Source organism: Saccoglossus kowalevskii, chromosome 11, assembly GCF_978046115.1.
Source record: "Saccoglossus kowalevskii chromosome 11, keSacKowa6.1, whole genome shotgun sequence".
NCBI lineage: Eukaryota > Metazoa > Hemichordata > Enteropneusta > Harrimaniidae > Saccoglossus > Saccoglossus kowalevskii.
Genome location: NC_140651.1, coordinates 13,990,455 through 14,013,360, shown reverse-complemented (window position 1 = coordinate 14,013,360; position 22,906 = coordinate 13,990,455). Strand labels below are relative to the sequence as shown.

Genomic DNA, 22,906 nt, shown 5'->3' with positions numbered 1-22,906 from the left:
GTTTCCAGTCTTGCGATAACAGGGTAACAGCGTGCCAGCTGCAGACTCTCTATCAATCAACTGAATATTCCCACTTCGTGTCGGTAAATTTATATACGTAATCGGTATTCTTCTCCATTCTCAACTGTTTTCTACTGGCAATTAATCTGGATAAGAACTGCTTGTAAAACATTAAAGTCTATTCAGTAATAGATCTAGCTGGGGCCCACGGTAGGTGTTGTCGTTCGAAGTTGTACGAGTCGGTGACATCCCTTTGGTGACATTTGCGTCGCATGACCTATCATATTTCAAGATACAACATGCTCAACAAGAAAACAAAAAATGTGATTAGGACCAATCCACTTTCTAACGCTCTGTAACCATAATTTTGGAAGAACAACCATCTGTTGAACCGAGCTTGTTTTAGTAATTCTCTTCTGATAATACAAAGTTGTCGATTCTAATAGCAAATTTATGTGTGCGTCAACGCAATTTATATTGTCATCCATTGCCAACAAGTTCCCCGATGCTCCCGAACTAATTTTGCGCTAACGTTCCTACTAACACAACTGAGTTTATTGATTGAAATGCTAACCATTGTCATTCTATGTGCAATCCCCTTTTCCAAGTTCGCAAGTTCATGTTTTCCATTCTGCTTCCCTTTCATTTTGCCTTTCCATGTAGATGTTTTATAAGGTAAGCACGTAATTTGGCGACGTTTTCCCCTCTTTCACTGTCCAATACATATACGTGAAACTACAATACTGGTAAGGGTATGCATGCATACTTGCAATTAATTCTATAAGGTGAATCAAAGTCATCATGTTATATATCTATAATGTTTATATATACATTTGCAAATAAATCTATATCGTGAAACAGAAAATAGCGAGTGATAGCCCTTGGAATAATTTTCTGTAAGGCACAATTTCAAAGTTACCTGCGCCCCTTTGAAAACGTAGGTTTGTTTGCATTTTTTTTCTTTTACCTATGAAGAAATATTATTAAATGGTCGTCGCGCTACGCATGCGTGCGATATGGGGATCGTATAAACAAAGATGGCGGCTTTTATTTTTGCTCAGGCAAACTGAGACATTACAAAGCTTTAATTAGGTAATTTGTTGTTGACTGGAAGGTATAGAAGGAGTCACGGGTGGTAATAGTGCATTTCGTGACCATCATTAGAAAAATGTTGATGGTGGGAAAATCAATGTTTATCAACACATATGCAGCACATGCGCTGCAAACGACCAAAATTGAAGGTGTCTGAAATGAGCAAAAATCATTTGCGTAATTTTGCGTAATTTATGGACATTAATGAAAACAAAATGGTTAATGTTTAATACAAACAAATCTAAATTTTAGGAATCAGACCCAGAACTATCTGTAATAGTTTATATGAAAGTTTTCCATCCATTCTATATGACGAAACGGAAATGTGATATCTGTAAGAATATGAACATTTGCAATTAATTCTATAGGGTGAAACAGAATACCATGAAATATCTGTCATCATGTATATGAACATTTGCAATTATTTCTATAGGATGAAACATAGTACCATGTAATATTTGTCATCGTTTATATGGACATTTGCAATTAATTCTATAGGGTGAAACAGAATACTATGTAATATCTGTCATCGTTTATATTGACATTTGCAATTAATTCTATAGGATGAAACAGAGTACCATGTAATATCTATCATCGCATCGTTTATATGGACATTTGCAACTAATTCTATAGGGTGAAACAGAATACCATGTAATATCTGTCATCGTTTATATGGGCATTTGCAATTATTTCTATAGGGTGAAACAAAGTACCATGTAATATCTGTCATAGTTTATATGGGCATTTGCAATTAATTCTATAGGGTGAAACAGAGTACCATGTTATATTTGTCATCGTTTATCGTTTATAGGCATTTGCAAAGGATTCTATATGGTGAAACAAGAAGACAAACATGTAATATCAATCATCTGTTATGTAATCTACAATCAAGCATTATTAAAGACATTTTCAAACAATTCTGTAGTGTGAAACAAAAATACCATGTAATTCATACGAGTGTATATAAACATTCGTAATCAATTCTACATGGAAAAATTCAAATTGCTTGAAAGTTCAAAAATGTGACCCAGCGCTGATGGATACTATGGTATAGCATACATGTATATCACCGTTCACAGGAATTTGTGTCATTATTAGTTTACTGATTAATTATGCAGGAATATATTTTAATTTTATGTTCAATTGTTGTGTATCGTGGTACAACGATGGAACTGGTTAAATACACAGTTCAGTTATCCCATGCAAATTCGGAAATTTTGGAATATAAAATCTTCATTGTACTTGGTTTTATGACAACAATGAACGGCATTGTGATAGTAGATGCGTTCGTTTAATGTTAGTATACGTCTTCTTAGGTCGCACGACTTTTTTAACTGTAGTAGCTTGATATGATCGACGACATTTACAAAAACGAGTCCATTTCGACGGCAGTAGCATACGTGGATCTAAAATCTTATTTTTTTTTAGCCCTGAGTGTGGAGCTTTGCATGATAAGTTTGTATCAAATCAATATACATTAAAATTAATACATGATCTTACGATAACCTTCTAAAATATGTAATTAACAAGCTATAATTTTATGGGCGCTAGAGACTCCCACATATAATGGCCGTAGTATATACTAATAGCAAGTACAGACGAGTTTGTTAAGTTTCAAACTATTTTGCACACATTTTTATAAAATAAATAATTCTCGGAGAGAAGATTTATATGCCACAGTTGTAGTAAAATTGTTTGACAATATATGCGATATTTTAACTATGAATTTCTATTCAGATCTCTTACACTTTGCGACTTTAACCTTGAAGTCTACACGTGTTTATAGAGTATAACCATATTCAATGATACACACTATCCCGTAGCCTGCAGTCCCATTGTCAAATACATATGATCAGCCTGTTAGAAGCAACTTGATATGAAAATCCTCTGTGACATACACTTCATATCAAATTTCCCCAAAGCACCACCTTGACACAAGCTTTATACAATGCCCTACAGAAGAGATCTGGAAAATAATAGCTGTTGAGTAACCTTGAGAAGTAACTCGTAATTCCTCTGTGTTTATTTTGATTTCGAAAGTTATATTGTTCGAATATAATATAATATCTCATTATATTGCAATTAACCCAGTATCATCAAAGTTGATGGCTGCCAAGTATTTGTTCAGTTATTTATTACTTTAACTTAGCAAAAAAAAAAAAAAAAAAAAAAAACGCAATGTACATTCTCAACGTTGACTAGAGGGAGATTTCCACAAATTCGAGTAATTTTAATTCCATCAGAACGACAGCAAGGTATGTTCTCTGAAATCATATGCTTGATTGATTGTTTGCTTGAGCAAGACATCTTCCTCAACGTTCATGACAAACATATTCCCACGCGGCTGGCATCATACGCGGTGAAAACAGAAGCCGCATATGTGTTGTAATTAACAAGCATTTTCGTTCCACGCATGCGCATATCGGCATGCTTCGGATAATATAGCAATTAATAGGGTCGACCTAATAGCTTTAATGAGAAACAAATTAGCATCACTTCAATTGCTGATTAATATGCAAAGTAGATGTCATGTGGTCCCTTTTCTAGTCCGCCACTGATTGTAGATACATCCTCTCAGCTATTGGGTGCATATCATTAATACAATAAAGGTTGTATGTACTTTATTGATTCAGCGGCCTCTACGTAAGATAGATTCATATTTGCAATTCGCAGATGCAGTCCGTGTATGTACCGCAGGCATGAATAATCGATGTCATTTTAATGGCTTGTACACCTTTAACATTTCGGTCTTCTCGCTCTCTGCTGCTAAACATGCATCACTTCTGTGGTTCATCTGGATCTGGGAATGATATCAAGACTAATATAACATGCACGTCAATGGTTTTGTCGATTCTTCACCTTGAATGCGTGCGTACATGTATATTAATTTGGCGTATCGAATAAATTAATGCTGTCATCTATATGCTATAACTTGTGGCACATTCTGTAACGAGGACTGACTCGAATCAAATTGATATCGAGGGCTGAACAATGTCCCCGGTGTAATCACATGGCTTTGCCGTGGTGAGCCGAGCATTCATTACACTGTCTAACTCATGTGACCTGTCACGACCACGACCATAAATCAAACTTTTGTAACTGCTCAATACAATATGAATGCGTTTGCGTCATTGTGACAGGAGACTCAGTCTCGCGCTGACAAGCATCATTACAGATTAATGACCAAAAAATAATCAGACACACATGCACAATGTCGGGCGTAGTACGGGTCGTATCAGATACACTCTCGGTAGGGGGGGTGGTGGTTATTCTATTCGTGGCTATTACGTAAGCATATTACTGTGTCGACAACACTTGTGACTCGGATCTTTCAATGTAATTACCCTTCTATCTTCACGTGAGGTGCTATTCAGTTGCAGAAACGTTATAATTAGTTCTTCTCTGATGCAGGTACTGTGTAGTTAGTCTAACTATAGTGACTAAAATATTCATCAAAGCGAATTGGTGACTGTGCAAGCTGTGGAGGAACAAGCATACAGTTTGCTTATGTAATTGAACTGGAATGGAACTTGTTGAATGCACAGTTCAGTTATCCCATGCAAATTTGGAATTGTGTAATATATATACCTTGCCCGTATTATCAAAGATGAAAGGGAAAGGTATATTAATGGAAAAATGTCTGTCGTTGTCGTCGACGTTAATGAATGATAATGTGTGCAAAATAACTTCACTAATTCTACTCCAAACGCTATCAAAAATGGTCACCTAATTCATCGGTATAAAGTCTTCCCTTAGTATGAATGAAAGATGTCTTGTGTGAAAATATCATGCACAAATTGAGAAAATCTGATAAAATATTTTGAAAAATGTCAGACTGAATTGAAATTAAAACAAAACGTGATTATTTAATCACCTTATGTACAATATATAAAGGCATTGCAGACTTTGAAGGTCACGTGACTATTGTCTGTGTGACTATCTGTTGTTTTGAGACACTGCAAAACTGTTAAAAAAACTCGTCTACACAATGGCTTGGACGATTGACACCTTTCAAGTTTGAGAACAAAAATAATAAGTCACGTGATTGGGCAGCCATATTGAATTAAAATTAAACAGGATTTTTTCTGATCTGAATTCTTCATGGTATTTATATATAAGTTCATGAACCAATGCCACATTTTAGGGGATATACATCTCTCACTTGGTTTAATTAAACGTGTTTTAGAGACCAGAAAATGTTGTTTCAGTCACGCTTTGATAATTCATTCAAAATGTAAGTTTACAACAATTCTTTCGATAACAATTATATTTGTTGAATAGGTAACCCTGACTGCAACCACCTACTGCCGATTCATGTCATGGACACGAAGGAACCTCCAGATCCTGCTCAAAGAGGATGAATACCTGGGAACTGTCTTCTCAAACCTGATTGGCAAGGACATCACCAAGAAGCTGTACCTGTTGACCGAGAGGAATATCACAAGAAAAGGCTCCAGGCCTGACATTCGTCTCCCAAGTGCCGGTAAACAACCGCCTCCTAATTACGACTTAAAGGGACATTTAGCTGCGGGTATTAGAGGTGCATGCGGTGTTGGGCTTCCAAATTATGGGACGAGTTACGATCCTGTGAGGGACTACGAGGGTAGGTGGTATGGAGTCGTCACACCATAGCATGCCTCTTGTCCATCCTCCACCTTTAGTTGTCATATCTAGGACACCATAAAGTCGAATATCTGCATGCCCTCTGCCTGTAGTACAGTGACGCTAATGTAGAATGTGTGTCGGTTGCTGTTGGTAACTGGTTACTGTACAATACTAGCACTCATCTGTAAAGGTCAAATGTTCGAACTGAACATCTTATGCTTGCTTTCATGCTATGGTATGTTCTTTATTCCCACGGCCCCCACATAACGGTCTTGTTACCGTGTACTTACATGTCAAGCGTACATTAGCGACAGTGTACTTAGTGTTTGAATCGATATACAGTAGCTGTAGCATCCCTTGGTCACTGTTCAAAAGTGTTCAGTAGTCGGGACATATTTTGCACTAACACGCTGCCTTATATTTGTGTATGTATTTGAAACAAAAAGAAAGTTTCTTTCAACGAACCAAATGAGGCATATTCGTGATATCACCTTATTTGGGCATATTTGTTTATTGGTTGTTTATTTACTCAAAAAATACAGTTAAAGCCTACAACTTCAATATCAAACATGAGGAGAATGATGTGCCTTAGTTATTGATTCTCATTTGCTCATATCCCTTCCCTCCAGCATTTTGTTTGCATCTTGACTCGGGCATGGCATGTTTTATTTTTCTCAGCACGCTTTGAAATATTTGTGTTGCCTTTCTCCATTTTTTTTATTTTTTTTAAATGTAATTATATCTTTCAGCTTATCAAGAAAATCCCGCTTTGTTTGAGGAACGCTTTCACGATGATCGAGCACCTTTGGCGAACACACACGAGGTGGCTTAGCGCATATATGTTTTTTTAAAGTAATTAGCCACATACAATGATTATTCCTATCGTATTTATAACCAACAGAAAATTTTTCCTCATGTTTGTATATCCTGTAGGTGAACTGTCTCCATAGCAATACGCGCAATACTGAACACCCTTAGCAATACGAATACAGCAATTATCGCCTGCAGGATTCGGTTTCCATGGTTACATACGGAAGTGATGGAGTTTGGTTGCTTCGTGTTCCAAGTTGTATAATCTGTGGAAGAGCTGACAAGGAGGAATCTGTACGAATTTGCATTCATGTTACCAGCTCGCTTTCGTCATTTTCGCAATGTGTGCAAATCGTTTCCATTCAATCCATATTCAATTTATTTTCGCGAAGCAAATCGATTTGAATGTTACGACACGATGTCAGATAGTTGTGTTTCATCGCTTCGCCATCTGTGTAGCTGCAATGTGTTCTGAAGACCTCATTTTATTTGAACAAACCGAACTTGACGTCAGAGGAAGGTAACTTAAACAGATCCAGTTGATTTATGATTTCAACTTGTGGCAGGATAATACGTGTTCAGCCGATTGCTTCCATCGTGATTCCATTAGCAATATTTGTTTGGTGTTTCTGATTCGATTTGGTGCTAACAGATTATTAGGGGATTTGTTAATTTTGTATGCTAACATGAGCATTTTAAAATGACTAATTTTATTTACATTCAGACATATCACTGCATCAACACTAAGGTTCATTGTTTTGTGCGAGAAATTTGCAAAAAAATATGTAAAAGTAAAAATAGCTTGATCAAAAAAATTAAACATGGATCAATTGACATGACAGTTCACATTGCAGTTGAATTCCACGCTTTAATCTGAGCGGCGCTAGCTTTTTGGCGGTGTCGCGCGCGTCACGCCCATATTTGCGCTTATCATTTCCGATCTAATGTTCAATGCTTTTTGTGAAAGAGACTCAAGATATGCAAACAAATTAACAATATTTTTGCTGTGTTTTTGTCGTAAATTTCTTTATAACGGAGCATGGGTTGACGAAATATCAGCGATAATGCGTTTTAAATGTGTAGACGTTACAACACACGTCACAGTTTCGGCGTACGAAAGATTGTATCTTAGCTGATTGAATTCTATTTTTAACAGACTGAGTTTTCGATCTCAGCATAATAGATTTGGAACAGACAACTACGCACTGTTGTGTGTCGTTCCACGATATCCGCGGTGCCGAGCTGCAATAAACTACTCGTTGGTATTTTCGCGTAAATTGTCATCCTGTTTAAGAGACACCACATTCACCATGTCAGTAACATGCCCGTATAACATCATAAAATTGCTAGAATTGGAAATCAACAATGTTGATAAATCTCATTTCGCAATACTATAACTAATTATGAGGTCATAAGAAGCTGCCTAACTAAGTAGGAAATATGTACGATTTCATACACCCATTATTAGGCATCTGGTAATGTTAATTTATTGATTGAATGTAGCAAGCTTCGATCTCAAATAAATATAGAAGCGGCAAGCGGTCTCAAGTTTAAGATCGAACAGCAAAAATGTAATTTGTTAAAGAACTGTTTCAATTGGCCATCAATTTCATATGATAATTCTCTTTCATGAATAATTTTCTGCCCTGAACATTCACATATAGATTCCTTTCACGGGACGAGACGAGTTATATTGAGCGTTTTTCAAATATGATATTTTTATTGATTTTGTCTTGACAAAGACACTCTCTAACCAATGCCAAATGTGAAACCATGTTATATTCGTGTTAATATAGTTTGGATAACTGGGTATTTTTTTTAGTATTTTCGTTTTGCTACGAATATCGCTTGTGTAATGCAAACATTGTTTTAGGGCATTTTTAAAACCGCAGTCACGCATGCGCTTTTAATTTATAGTACATACCAACAAATACGTTCACGAATAGCTAAAATCAAGTGTATGTATGAACATGTGCAAAAACGAGCAACTGAAAAAAATACTCGAAGTTATCCATAAAAAAATGTTAATACCGCCAAATAATAAAACAATCAACGAGGAAACAATAAGGCGAACGCAATTGAATCGGATACAAATTAAGTCAGGAAAATCTGCACTTTGATCTCTAAAAATAACCATGCAATCGATGTACGGCTAACTTTGCATTGTAGCGGTTTTCCTGTGAGTGTTTTAATCGCTCAACCTGATGAGCACCCGAGGAAATGACAGTAATTTGAGACACTTCTTCAAGTGATATTAAAATGGTGCTAGCATTACAACGTTTTTAATAACAACCTTTTTTTATACAGACTAATCCGTGTGGAGTTCAACAATCTGCAGTGTAATTAATGTAGGGGTAGTGTATTACCGAATTTTACGATTATATTACTAACCATGGCGTTATAAGATAGCAACTAATTATACCAAAAATAAATTGAACATTTGGTGACCTGGTTCCCGGAGACTCTGGTTGGTGGATTTTTTTTTAATTTCAACCAACTTGGCCAATTGACTGACACATATTCATTTAAGAGGTTACCCATTGAACAACTGGAGGATGCCGGGATTGAATGCAGTTTCTGCAAATATTTTATTTCTATTAGTATGACGACAAACTACCCATCCCATTCTTCTCCAAAAATGTTCAAGTTCTGTTTTCAAATGGAGAACCCAGGCAACAAATGAATATGTATACGTTTTTATTGTCTCTGGGAAGCCTGGGCGTTTTAGAAGGATGAATACCGTTCTCTGAGTATGTGTACATCGACTTGCAAAATGGTGTCATTTTTTTTTAAAAAATCGGTGTATTCGAGCTAGGTCATAATGGCTTGCATGCTTCGGGTGACTGATTAAAATACACTTTTCATATAATTTGCGCCCTCGGAACGGAACATGTGTGACGTGTTTGGGTGGACAAGACGCCATATTGTTTTGATTACTAGAAAGTTACCGAAGTCTATATGACGATCGACTGCACAAACAGAGTTGTCATTTAAAACGGCGTTAGTTATACCCATCTACGTCACTCTGACGTCATACAAGCGTTTCGCCACAAGAGGGCGCGACTTCTTTGAAATGTGTATTTGGAGGAGATGTGAGATAGAACAATTAATATAGCACCAAGCTTACATAACTTTGTAATGATCATCTGGAGCAAGTGATGCCCACTAAGACTTCCACATAGGACTCACTTGAACCGAACATCTGAAACGGTCTGGTGTATTTCGAAACAAATTTTACTATTTCATCTATTATATACTACAGTTATGAAGTGTTTTAAATGATTTAATAAACGATTTTTCACTGAATATTTATATTCAATGTGTGTTATATTGACTTCTGTTAAGATGTGTAAATTTTCAGATGACCCCCCCCCCCCGTACTGTACACCTCCTATTCCCTCCCCAGGATACTACTCTCTCGGTTTATGTATGAACCCTATACTTTTTTTTTTATTTAAACAATATTTTTATTTCGTTTCAATAATGGACATACAGCACAAAATATACGGATGTACGGATACCCTATACGGATGTACGAGACATTACATGTGTGTGTGGTTTAGTAGAGCAACGGCGACACCCTTCTCCCACTCTATTAGGAGGACACTCGGCAGCCTGGCTGCACAGTCCTCATACGTTAGTAAACGTGCGACTATCACCTACTTCTTGTGGTCTCATTTCCGGTATAACACAACCAAATTGCATACACGTACTAGGGTTTAGCAATATGAACGTACTACATCTATCACGTGACGCTAAAATGACGTATATCAGGAGAGTACAAAGAAAGAGAAATAAAACCATGAAAAGATGGGAAAATCGGATCGGCGAAACGTCATTAGAAATGAACTTATTAAGTTCAACAAGAATAAAAGGTTAATTGTTCAGAGTTCACAATCAAGGATTTTTTTTAATTAAATCAACTACAATTTCTTAGCATCACATAATTACATTACTTCCCATGGCCCGCGGTGGTACAAGTGAGTTCTTTAGAAGTGTATTCCCAGTGTTTGTCACAGTGTCACGTTCACTTATGTCCAGTAGCTAAAAGCACGTTGCTTGTCAATTTGCCGTTTCATTATAAATATATGACGGGCGTGAGATGGTCATAGACATATAATTGTGCTGACACACAAGCTCGTGCCGTGGATTCACCAAATTCGAAGCTAGTCGATTTCGTGGGTTGAATAGCTGACTGGGTCTTGTGTTTCGCTGGTTTTGGAATCCTCGCAATGTACGTAATCTTAAATCACGTGGCAATGTGTTCAGGGCAGCTATTTGAAATTAGGGCTCTCTTTCGGGAACGAGTAAATTACTGGATAGCTACACTAGTACATTATCACCCCCGCCTGAATACAAATGGTTTGCCCCTAGCTTTATACTCGTTTAATTACTTTTCTTAGACTATTAAATACGGCTTGACAGAAATATCATAAATTCGTTTAAATGACAATGAAAAAACAACATTTCTTTTATGAATTAGTAAGAAATTGATCTTATAGCAAACGCAACTCACAGTAATATTGATCGCTAATGAGCAGATCGCGTGACTAAATATTATGCTTACATAGGGATAGACCCAATTATAAGGTATGTGCTTTTAATACGTTTTAGGGTTCATCCAGTGTATTCTGACAATTTTTCACGACTTGTCAATTAGTGTTACATGTCACGTACGTGTCAGTCGAACTGTGTCTCAAATAACGAGCGAGAAGGGAAATCTGTGAAATATTTCTAAATTCGTCTATCATACATTATCGGCGGCATTGAAGACAAAGTTCACGCAGCGCCAAAATACGTTTGTGGTTTGATGACGTCAGTGACGTGTAGCCTCGTTCGAAGAAAAATCTGTGAAGAATTTCTAAATTATCTTATCATACATTATGGAGTTATTGAAGAAAACGTTCACACTGCTCCAAGATACCATTTTGTTGGTCTCTGATGCACGTGATATTTTGTTTGATGACGTCAGCAACGTGGAGCCTCGTTCGAAGTTGGACCACGGCGCGCAAGGTCGTCGTTTCATGTAAACACCGTTGTTTTGTTTTAGGATTTCATAAATAATGAATTGTTCAGAAGCGACATATCATTTTTTTTTACATAAAGGCAAGTGTGAATAATTAAACAACCTAATTTCGGGGAGATAAAAAGTATAATATTTATGACTGAAAACTGTTCACAATATTCAAAGTAGTCTGCAATGTGTGCTGTATTGCTAGTTAACACTAGTAGATTTCACTTTCTAATACTGTGGGATACCGCGTCGTTTTTTTATTGGTCTATCGGTCCGACGTGCTGCCCAGTTGTCAGGCGATAACAATGACCGTGCGAACAAGATTCTGCAATATGCAATGTGCAATGTTTGTCCACATTTGTGAGAATTATTAATAAAACAAAGTACATTATGATTCTGATTATTTTAATCAGCACGTTAGCCATAATAAGCGTGTCATTTGTGTATGAGTGTCGTCAACTCCCGACTCACTAGCCACATTTGTCTTTCTTCTTTTGGGCGTATCGCTGCACATCTTTTCAATTTGTCTATATTTCGTGGTATTATAGTTGAATTATACTAGGACTCCACACTTCCCGTTGCTATGTGGTAACACATCCCGCGGGTTATTCGCTTACATAATAGGATCGACTCCCAAAGATCGACTACTTCCCAGTCATTATTGTGTCCTACGGTCCTGTTATTTCAACAATAATTAATCCCCCCTACAGCGCCATATTGGATGAGAAGAAAGGGTAGAGCGATACCGCACACACTATGGCGCCTAGACCCTTTTCTGGATTCATTATTATAGTTCAAAACACCGCGGTCATATTATTTTTTTTAACTGTTTGAATTTGGTTGCTTTTTGTTGAAATTAATATTTTGGCGAATAAAGGTGTAAATTATCGTGTGCTAATAATAATGCGTCGACCTTTAAGTATATTTCCTAATCACAAGGCGCATCGAATATGGGCGGAAGGAAGAAGAGTAAAATACTTACCCTGAATACAATTATTTTTCCAATATTATTAATTTTCTCTGATCATTACTTTAATCATTTCCAAATACTACCTTTGTAACTTTGAGTGACTCGTGGTTACTCCCTATTAGAAGATAATTATCTATAACGACTATTCTCTGACGTCACACGTTTTAATTTCACTGTGGAGGTCTATGTTGGAGGCCAGGTGCTGAGCAGCGAGTGGCAATTTTATTTTATTATTGATTTATTTGTACATTTAAATTTTCAACATAGACATTATTGGCATTATGTGGAATGTTGTGATAAGAAATAAACATGACTTTGGAGAGAATATCATCACTATATAGCATTTCGTCGTTCATTACGCAGATGAACCACACCCAGCCACACAATTTGTAAGAAGTATGAGAAAAATAATTCATTTTTCCAACATATAATCATCGTGGATGGAACAGATATACAGACAACATCCTCGGATGGAAATATTATATTTCCTAATATCAATTAGAGATCTAATTTATGCAAAAATATTGTGAACTTCAATTGTAAATCAATCTATTGTCTGCTATGGGTTAACAATTATATAATTCAATATAATAGACTTTAGGAAACCAAGAAACATATAATCACTTATAAATTACGTATATGTCATTACCATGACAACAAATTGTTCGTAATTACGATATAACGCTAATACGGTAAAGCCATTTATAAATCCACGGTTATTCCAAAACGAGTTGTTGGTTTGGTGGCTTCCCTACATGTACGATTACGGTAAACTAACGCTTCCCTCTCACTCACATATGTACATATACCATTGGAAATGATTAAAAAGTCCCTTTTCCTCAGATTGTAATTGCCTCCACCGCAGCGGAGCGTCTCTTGGATATATGCTTTAAACTGCCAAATACTGGCATCGATTGTCACAGGGTTGAGAATAAGAATATGCAAATATCAAATTGATGGCCACTTGATTAAACCTATGTTATGTTTATCAATAATTATAGAATGTAAAAAAATAATTAGGCACCACACAATCATTAGTGTGTCAGTTATGTTTCTGGTTTTGGGTTTGTCAAAATAAAAAAAAAATGTACTATTTTAATTTTAGCGTTTGTGTTTCAAAATCCCGTTGAATATTTGTTTCGGCTATGTGCACGAATGGGGTCAAACACAATGGCGCAAGCCCAGTTGAGGTCGATATCCGAGTGATACACGACGCGAATACATCAACTGTTTGAGGTATGTCTCCATTGTTCATATAACGTTTACATATTATTTATGATCACGCTCAGAGCGCGACGGTCCGAAAGCCGAATGACTGACATTGAATTCCAAGTAGATCAAAAAGCAAGGTGCTGGCAAATTGCGAATTCAAACCCAACTAGAGACTGTAACACATTGTATGGGATCGCAGATAATTAAAGAAATGAGCTCACTGATGTGGGACGTCAACTGACACGGTACTCATAATTTACCTGGTAAACACCATTAACTTGGTCCATAGTTAATAAGGCGCCTATTAAAGTGACATATATTGAACGTCGATAATAATTAAAAGAGCATAGCACTACGCATGCGCAGAAAGAAAAATATGGATAGGTTCTCTCACTTAAAGACACACTATGCACTATGCACTATGCATATACTAACACGAAAAGGAAGAAAACCAAATTTCTTTCATACCCATGGCAAGAGTTATGGTATATTCACCATGGCGTCACTGCCGATTATTGTATGTTAACAGGGCAAGGATGGACATAATATAATGAACGAGACACTTTTAGCTTTTAATATTTCATCTTCGTGTCACTCTTCAGAAAATCTTCTCTTTTGGTTTTCGTCTGCATATACAATTTTTTGGCTGTACTTTAGCTCTCTCCTAGGTTTGCCAAAACACTTGAAGAACACTTATTTTGTCCCCTTCGGTAATACACTGGACAAATAATAAGAGTAGCCGCCATTATCCACCGAACCCCTACCTCTGTCCAAATTACTCAGTTTCATTTATGATATGGGTTATTTATTTGGCTGCATATTTATATAAATGTACCCCAAGGAAGTATTCTAGGGGTATATTGGTGACAAAGAAACAACAGAAAAACATTTAGTGAAACCCAGCTTAATCCATCTGTGAAATATACAATTTATCACAATCATCATTAACGCTACGCTGGACAGTTAACTACGATATATGTTTCGCTGTATCGCAGTTGACTATGTCTAATCGTGTTTTCACGTTAATGATATAGTAAATGGTCTCACGAGTACACACAGTATTTTCACATGTATGCACTGTATATGGACATATATGTAATGGACATATATGTAGTGGACATATATGTAATGACATATATGTAATGGACATATATGACAGTGCAAAATATTCAAAGACTTCATAAAACTGTTATAGTATTATGAGCCACCATGCGTTCTTTTGCAGACAGCGAAAATGTATAGAGGTTTATATCTTGCGATAAATTCTCGACTTTTTCGCAGTATCGAGCTTTTTTGGGGTATGTAGCTGTGCGTGGCATAAACTTCAATGTTTTCCTACCAGCTGTGAAATAGTTATTGCTAGAGCTTGAAAAAATACGTGCGCACCTAAAACAACATTATTACCTCCGTGAAGGAGGTTATGTTTTCAGTAGCATTGGGATAGCTCAAAAAGTAATTGCAAAATTGCTGTAAATTGTTTAAGAGGGGTTGTCCTTGACATAAGGGCGAAACCATCAAATTCTGGTACAGATAAAGGTACGGTTACCATGGAAACGTTAATTTCGGAAATGATTTTCAAATTTAGATGTAGATCGGGTTACTATGGCAACTTCAATTTCGGGAATGATGTTTAATTATGACTCACAAAAATTGATTCTAAGTAAATATTCAGGGAGGTTTTATTTGGGGAACAAATACCAATTGCTTATATTTTGCAAGAGTTGTGAATCTGGTTGGCTATTCAAGTCTCAATTTTGTCTTTCTTATACAAAACAAATTAGAAGTTTGAGTATGATAAATGTATCAAACAAAGCAAAGGCTATAGTGATTTTTTCTGCATATTTGACGGGGTTTGCACTTCGGGGTGCCTTCTACCTTATTATCATATACATTGTAAGGTAACGTGTATCGAAGTGTCATATTCATACTATATCCACATAATGGGATATCGTTTCCCAATAATGTAATGCTTTTAATGCCTGTGTTGTTTTCAAAAATGGAGCAAATAAACTGTTGGTACTTTAGATGTTAACAAATAAAACCCAAATTGCCCACAACGCAGAATGCGCCGCGCAACGGTAAAAACGAATATGTCGCAAGCTAAGTAAGTGGGCAGCATGTACGTGTTTTGCTCTGTTGGGTGCACAGTCGGCCATGGGAGTCGAACCGAAGTCGTTTGCCATTTAAAATTTAGTATATCTCCAGGAAATATTAAATTATACAATTTATTCAATTTCTCAAAATAATGAATGGACATTTTCGAGCTGAAACTGAAAATTCCATTTTCTACATGAAGCGACGTGTATCTCATTTCAATTTTGCATATCTAATTAGTCGTCTCACGCTAACGCATAATGAAATACGACATGTTTATGGATCTCACGCCTAAGCTATTCTGAGAAACAATCCTTGTCGAGGTCAACAAGTACGAACTATCATGCATTATTACATTATTAGTGAATAATTGGAGCAGAATATAGTTGGTTGCAAGACTGAAGAATACGTGTCTTTGTTGTGTGTCATTTTAGTCTCGGGAGAAATATAATAATTAATTCAAATTGCAATTTAAAAAGACGACGATTGAGAGCGTACGTCGCACGCTCATATTACGATTTCTTTAGTAAACTTATACAAGCGTGAACATTTGACAACGCTGGTCAAAGTCTGTCAGTGCACTTTTTTTTTACCGTTTCAATATTTAACGATCAGCACATGCCGCAACCCATGTAGGTGTTTTCATCTATTACCGGTAGCTGACTGTAAAAGTAACCAATAGTGACACTGTCTCATATGATGGCATTCATGCACCACTTCTGTGATATTAGCATTATTAGATGTACGCACATATGATGTGTTTCCATCGGTGGGGAATTTACCGTATTAATAATAAACATCAAATGTGCTGGTTGGCATAGCAGCCCTAATCACTCCCGTACAAACCCTATTGGTGTTTTTCATTGATCCAAAATCATACGAGTATCAAAAAATATGCTAACATTGAAACTTACACTGTTTTTGCTACGTCACACATACTGTACGCGTGGTGACAAATGAAATGTATTCACATGCATAATCGGTTTCAACAGACAACGTACAGTTAAACTAAATTTAAAATTGTCTACATCATTTTGCATGTGCGAAAATGTCTTGTTGTTTTGAATGTACATTGCACACTCAATCTGATTAAAATCTGATGTAGTGTACGGGCTTTAATTATTTTGGCTATAAACTTATTTTATTTTATTTTTTATTACTTTTGTTATTAATGCCCTTTTATTTCATTATTTTACTTTGATTTTGATTTCGTGATTTTTTTAATTCACGCCCTACCTACATCTGACCGGATGCCTATGTAAGGAGATTTCAACGATACCCACTATCGACGATTTTCGTCAACGAATCACAGACCTCCTTCGATAGCGCACATGATGACGTCACCGGGCAGAGTCAGGTGGCAAACACACTCAAATAAAATGGCGGATTATACCGACGTTAGCGACCGTGAATAACACGGCTTTTCGGTAAGTTTATCATTGTCAAATGCAACGAAAGTCATTTTTATGTTAATATTGTGGCTCGAATGGTTCGACTTTAGATCGTTATCTCGCATAGTTATTCTGGGAGTGACATTTTTGTTTCCACCGGTTCGACCGAACACCAGTGTCTTTTTCTAGTCGCCTGCCCTGGAGACAGGTGATGTTTTGTTGACGATCGGGCCAAAATCGTCTACGGTATTGAAGCTGTAAATATTCATCAAATTGTATCAACATTTTGTACATTATACAATAACTCTTTATTAAAGTCATTGAGCTGATTTGGACTGGAATAAAATATTTTTTATTTGGAACACATCGCAATTGATCAGGAAATATTTGTTTGCTCCAATTTTCTGCGTCGATGCCGTGGGCCGGTGACCGTTATACAATATAAAATCAGTTTGCATTGTTTACTATAGCTATTTACAGTGTTCTAATCATTATGATTTACTTATTTTTTGTTTCCATTCTAGATAATTATGCTCAGTGATGTAAAATTGAAGCGATGACTGAATGAACGAACCTTGGCTGGCGATGATGTATCTGGAAGTGTACACATTTGTTGGAAGTGGAACAAATGTTCAATGTAATGTCACAAATTGTAAAATGCTGTGGAATTTCTTTTGCAAATAAAAAGACACTAGCAATTTTCTATTAATGGTTTATTCAAGTGGGCAAAATATAAGATTGCCCGTATACACTGAAAAGTAAGCAACCGACAGCCTGTATAAAATGGGGGCTGTGATTGGCTGTTACTTATGCGAGATTTGAACGGGACTTACATAGGCGTCGGATCAGATGTAGGTAGGGCGGAATTAAAAAAAAATCACAAAATCAAAATCATAATAAAATAAAAAAGCACAAACAAATATAATAAAAAAAAATAAAATAAGTTTATAGCCAAAATAATTAAAGCCCGTACACTACATCAGATTTTAATCAGATTGTTGCACACTACGATATCATAACCAACTACAACTTTTATAGGATTCAGACAATGAACAACATGTTTATAACACTATATTACGAGAAACTCTCTTGTGTTCTGTCCGTATACACCGGGCATAAGAACATATGTCGTCATATCCTGTACTTGCAGTATATACCTATGTCGTCATATCCCGTATTCCCGGCGCAGACATATCTCGTTATATCCGGTACTTGCCAGTAAATAAAATAAAAGATCACTCGTTGTCCAATGATTTTTCTTCAAAAAAGTTGACTTCAAATATATTACTTGTTTCCAAAACACGACCTTATCCGATATGTCAGGTGGGCAGCATGGTACTTTTGAACCAAGTATTCGAATACGGATGATTTCAAAGAACAGCGTGTTTTGGATAACAAAAAGAAATTTGGCACTTTGAAGTGAACGCCATGTTTTTGTAGGTAAAATTACACACAAGTCGTCTATCAATATATTCAGTGCATTGCAATAACTCTTTGCTATACCTAGTTTAGGAAGGGGCATGGTTTAAACCAATATATGTTCCCCGCAGCACCAGGTGATTAAATAAAACGAAAAAATACGGCGTCGTGTACAGAAGACAGACTCTTTGCAATCCATAATTGGCGAGTATGAAATAAATATATTGATCGGGGCTCCGTGACAACATGGCATATACGTGTCTCGTTGAAAAACTTACTCTCAAAGGTAGGGGTCATTCCTACAAAAACAATTGCAGTGACGTAACTATTTTCACTCGGGTGGCGTAACGTTCTATAGAAAGGAAACAAGTATTATTTAAAAAATAATACAATGAACGTGTCATCGCAAGATAGACGGCAACAGAACTTATCGCGAAAGAATTCAGTTTCCGACGGGTTAACTACATTTCGTTCTGCTATCAATCAGTAAGTATGGCGGCGAAAAGCCACGGTTAAAGAGAAACTATAGAATAATAAACACGTGACTTTGTGATGAAGATGAAATATTTACTGAGGTAATTACTAAATTATCTTCTATTTTCCGCTCATTCATTTGTACACGGTTGGTTCTATGTTTAACTTCAAACGATACACGAATGTGCGCCATTCATCACAAGATGTGCGGTGACTCGTATGAAAACTACATTGATAAGCTCATTAAAAACAAAACGAGATTACCTCCGACGCCGAAATGATTATTCAGTGAAGTGTGGGAAACGGAAAACTAATTCAAAGGTTTTTCACTCGCCGCGAATATGAATGAAATAATGAATGAATTTATTTCACCACAAACAAACAAACAAACAATTACAAGTCAGTGTTACATTACTAATAAAGAGAAGGAATTTGTGGTGTGGATCACTGGAATAGTTCTACTGAACTAGTCGGGTCAGTGATCAATTTTATAGTAAACAAACTAGCAAGTGAATAATACAAATCAATAAATAAATAATATGTACAGAAAATGCAAAGAGATAAAAAGCGTCTGCCCAAAAAATGGCAGAATTATTTGTCAATAATACAGAAAAGAAACACTTGACAGATAATAATACATTGTATTAATAAAATAATAACGCAGGAATGAATAGAGTGGATCTATTTGGACTTCCAGCCTCTTTTGAGTTTCACGATGAATTGTAATAACGAAAACAGTAACTTTTCTTGATAACGATGTCACTATGCAAAACGTGGGTGGGTGACGTAGTTTCAATGGTAATTCTGTTATTAGGCTTTGTAATAAATCAAGAATAATATATACAGATCTTGAAATATTTTATACACTGAGCGAGAAATAGTACAGTAATTCATAATATATAAACTAAAGATGAATACACAATCATATTGTAGAAACAATGATCAATATTGTGCACTTTTTGGACATAGCTGGGGGATAATATCACAATTTAACAACGCTGACTACAGTGAGAAATTTTCAATAAATTTCCCCTTTTAATTTGTAAATAATTTGTGACAATAACATAAAGTCTGATATTCAATATGACTGCGTTTACCAAATATCGCTGCAATGTTAGCAGTGTTTCACAGGATATTTTCCTTCTACTTTATTAAGGAATTCAGAACGAATGTTGAGCGAATACGGGGTATTTCCAAATTTCCAAGAAGCTTAGGCGGATGTTCTTTAAAACTACGTTCATAGAAGCAAAATTCCAATAAGTTCCACGATTCCGCCCAGTACTGGTCATTCTACACCAAGTTAAAAAATGTTATTATGAGCCTGAGGGCACCACAAAAAATGACTCAGAAAGTACATTGTCTCATTGACACCTGCCGATCCCACCGCCCCGCCACGCGTCGATTGATGTTCCCACACCTACAGTATTCTCTTCTCGCATACTTTGCGGGTATCCTGGTAACAACCTCTTATACAACATCCAGTCGTGTGATCTACTGTTCTGGTCGAATTGTTGTTAATGGCACACAACTCTAATATGAGGGTTATGAGATATTATACCTTTGTTCAGAGCCTTTAAATGAAAGGATTCTTACCAAACGTGTGGCGTACTATCAGATTAAACGCAAATAAAAATAATGAAAAATTCAGCGATTGGAAGCATTGCCAGGTGCGCAAAGCAATGACCAACTCTTAATTTGCATAAATATAAATGGTGTATTGTGGGTACTGCAGTTGCTTTCAATCACAAATTCATCTGCTTAGATCATTCAGTGGATTGATCATGAGTTCACACAGCTTGTCGATCACAGTTGTTAAAAAATGTACCATTTTTAAATAGTGAGGGGATTCGAACGTTGTGATTTTCACTTGAGTTATATGCGAATAACCTAATTCTGGAACAGTCCTTATCTAGTAAAATAGCTATTGTTGAGTACAAAGAAACTTTTGAATTTTGGAATTATGAAAGAGTACTTTCCTAGTAAATGCTGAACAAAACCATCCGCTTTCGAAGGTTAGCCGAGAAGTAAAACAACCACATGGCGTTTATTTCTTGTAAAAGACAGTTTTCGTATAGCATTTTGTCACAGCATTTACTGGGAAAGTCCGCGTTTATTAGTTTCCCTGTTCTAAACAATGTTCTTTTACAAAGAACGGACTGTTTTCTTGTCCACATTTACTGACAAATGAACTTTTTCAGAACTAGTTCAAGTTTTCACAGGATCAAAGTAGAGAGTACAATTTTCCCCTCACTATTAAAAATTGGACATTTTTGTTTCAGGCTCCAAACCACAATTTTTAGATCGACGAATTGTGTGGATGCATTGTCAGACAACTGAATGAGCTGGTTTGCAGTATATAGTTCACTATGATACATACATATGTTTGGTGCAATATCTACAGGTTCGCTCGCTTTTCTATACAAAAACGGTTACGTAACCCACGTACGTTGTGTGTTATTATGTGTCCTACTAGGTCGTTATCGTTAATTAAAATACTGTGACAGCAATCGAGCAGTTTATATACTTAGAAGCTGTCCTCACCTGAACACAAATGATGACTCGCCTGAGATAAAAACGCAAATTGGAATCGCCAAGAGAGCCACAATTGCACAACCCAAAATATGAAAAAAACAGGTGTATCAATTGAAGACAAAGGTTAGACTTAAGTTACTGAGCTCCCTAGTTTTCTCAATTGCATCATACGGATCTAAATGCTGGGTACTCAAAAACTCGGCCAAAAAGAAAATACAATGCTTTGAACTTTGGTGCTATAGGCGGATACTACGTATAAATTGGACAGAAACGATAACTGATGAAGAAGTACTGCAAAGAATAAATTGTGTAAACAGACTACTCAATATCATGAACAAGGGGAAACTAGCTTTCCTTCAATTAGTCACTTATTTAGACAAGAGATTGTTAATGGGCATGGTAATGGGAAACAGAGGAAGGGTGAATACCGAAGATGAGACTGAGTGACGATATAAAGGAAATGTGTGGGCTGACAATGGTTGGAGCCGAAAGGTTGGCACAGGGTCGAAATCGATGGAGACTATTTGTGCCAAGGACCAAGTTCAAGTACACTCCGTTGTTGTTGATGATGAATTGTTATTAACAACCCGTAACCAGTTGAGTTGTAATTGAAAAAGTATTCCTGAAATTAATGTTTCGATGGAAACCAAATCTACATCTCTATTAGTTTTGGATTGATCCTTGCGTTAAGTATAGATAGATATCCGCCTATAGATTTGTTTATGTTATAAATAAAAATCGTTTCCAAATTGCCGTTTCCATGATAACCGTTACCATATCTGTACTAAAATTCAATAAGTTCGCTGTGTCAAGATCAATCCCTCTTTAAAAAACAAATGCGAGAATCCCTTAATAACTTTTGAGTTGTTCTGCAATCAGACAAACCAACCAACAAACGCTACCGAATACATTACCCCTTCTCAATTGGCGGAGATAATGACAATGTATTTTCCACGCGTTTGTTATCGAACACGACGTGGTGTGACGGCAATGGCACTAAAGTAAGTTATCTAGGAAATTATATATTTCACCATCTAAGTGTGACGATGTCTTATATACTTACCTAACTTCTCATTTAAATGTTGGATTTACGAAAACTAATGAATCGTGCAAGCGTCTCAAGATTAAACAAATCATTTCATTTGTCGGGAGTACAGCCTTATGTACACATGAAGCAAAGACAGCTAGTCAAAATTGAACTCACGATTTTAAAAACAAAAAATACCTATGTCTAGCTAGTGATTCTGGGGTAGACAATAATTGCAAAATATTTCAAATTGACAGCGAAGATCA

General features: G+C 36.3%; 1 protein-coding gene across 1 annotated transcript in view; it reads left to right on the top strand.

Moving 5' to 3' along the window:
- The window catches only part of LOC102804665 (popeye domain-containing 2-like), a 38,115-nt gene extending 28,302 nt beyond the window's left edge, over positions 1-9,813 (top strand). The window contains exons 4-5 of the mRNA XM_085504879.1: positions 5,374-5,575; positions 6,631-9,813. Coding sequence (XP_085361005.1) covers positions 5,374-5,575; positions 6,631-6,647 — 219 coding nt within the window. The 3' untranslated portion in view covers positions 6,648-9,813. The remainder of the gene's footprint in view (positions 1-5,373; positions 5,576-6,630) is intronic.
- Positions 9,814-22,906: the final 13,093 nt, after the last annotated feature.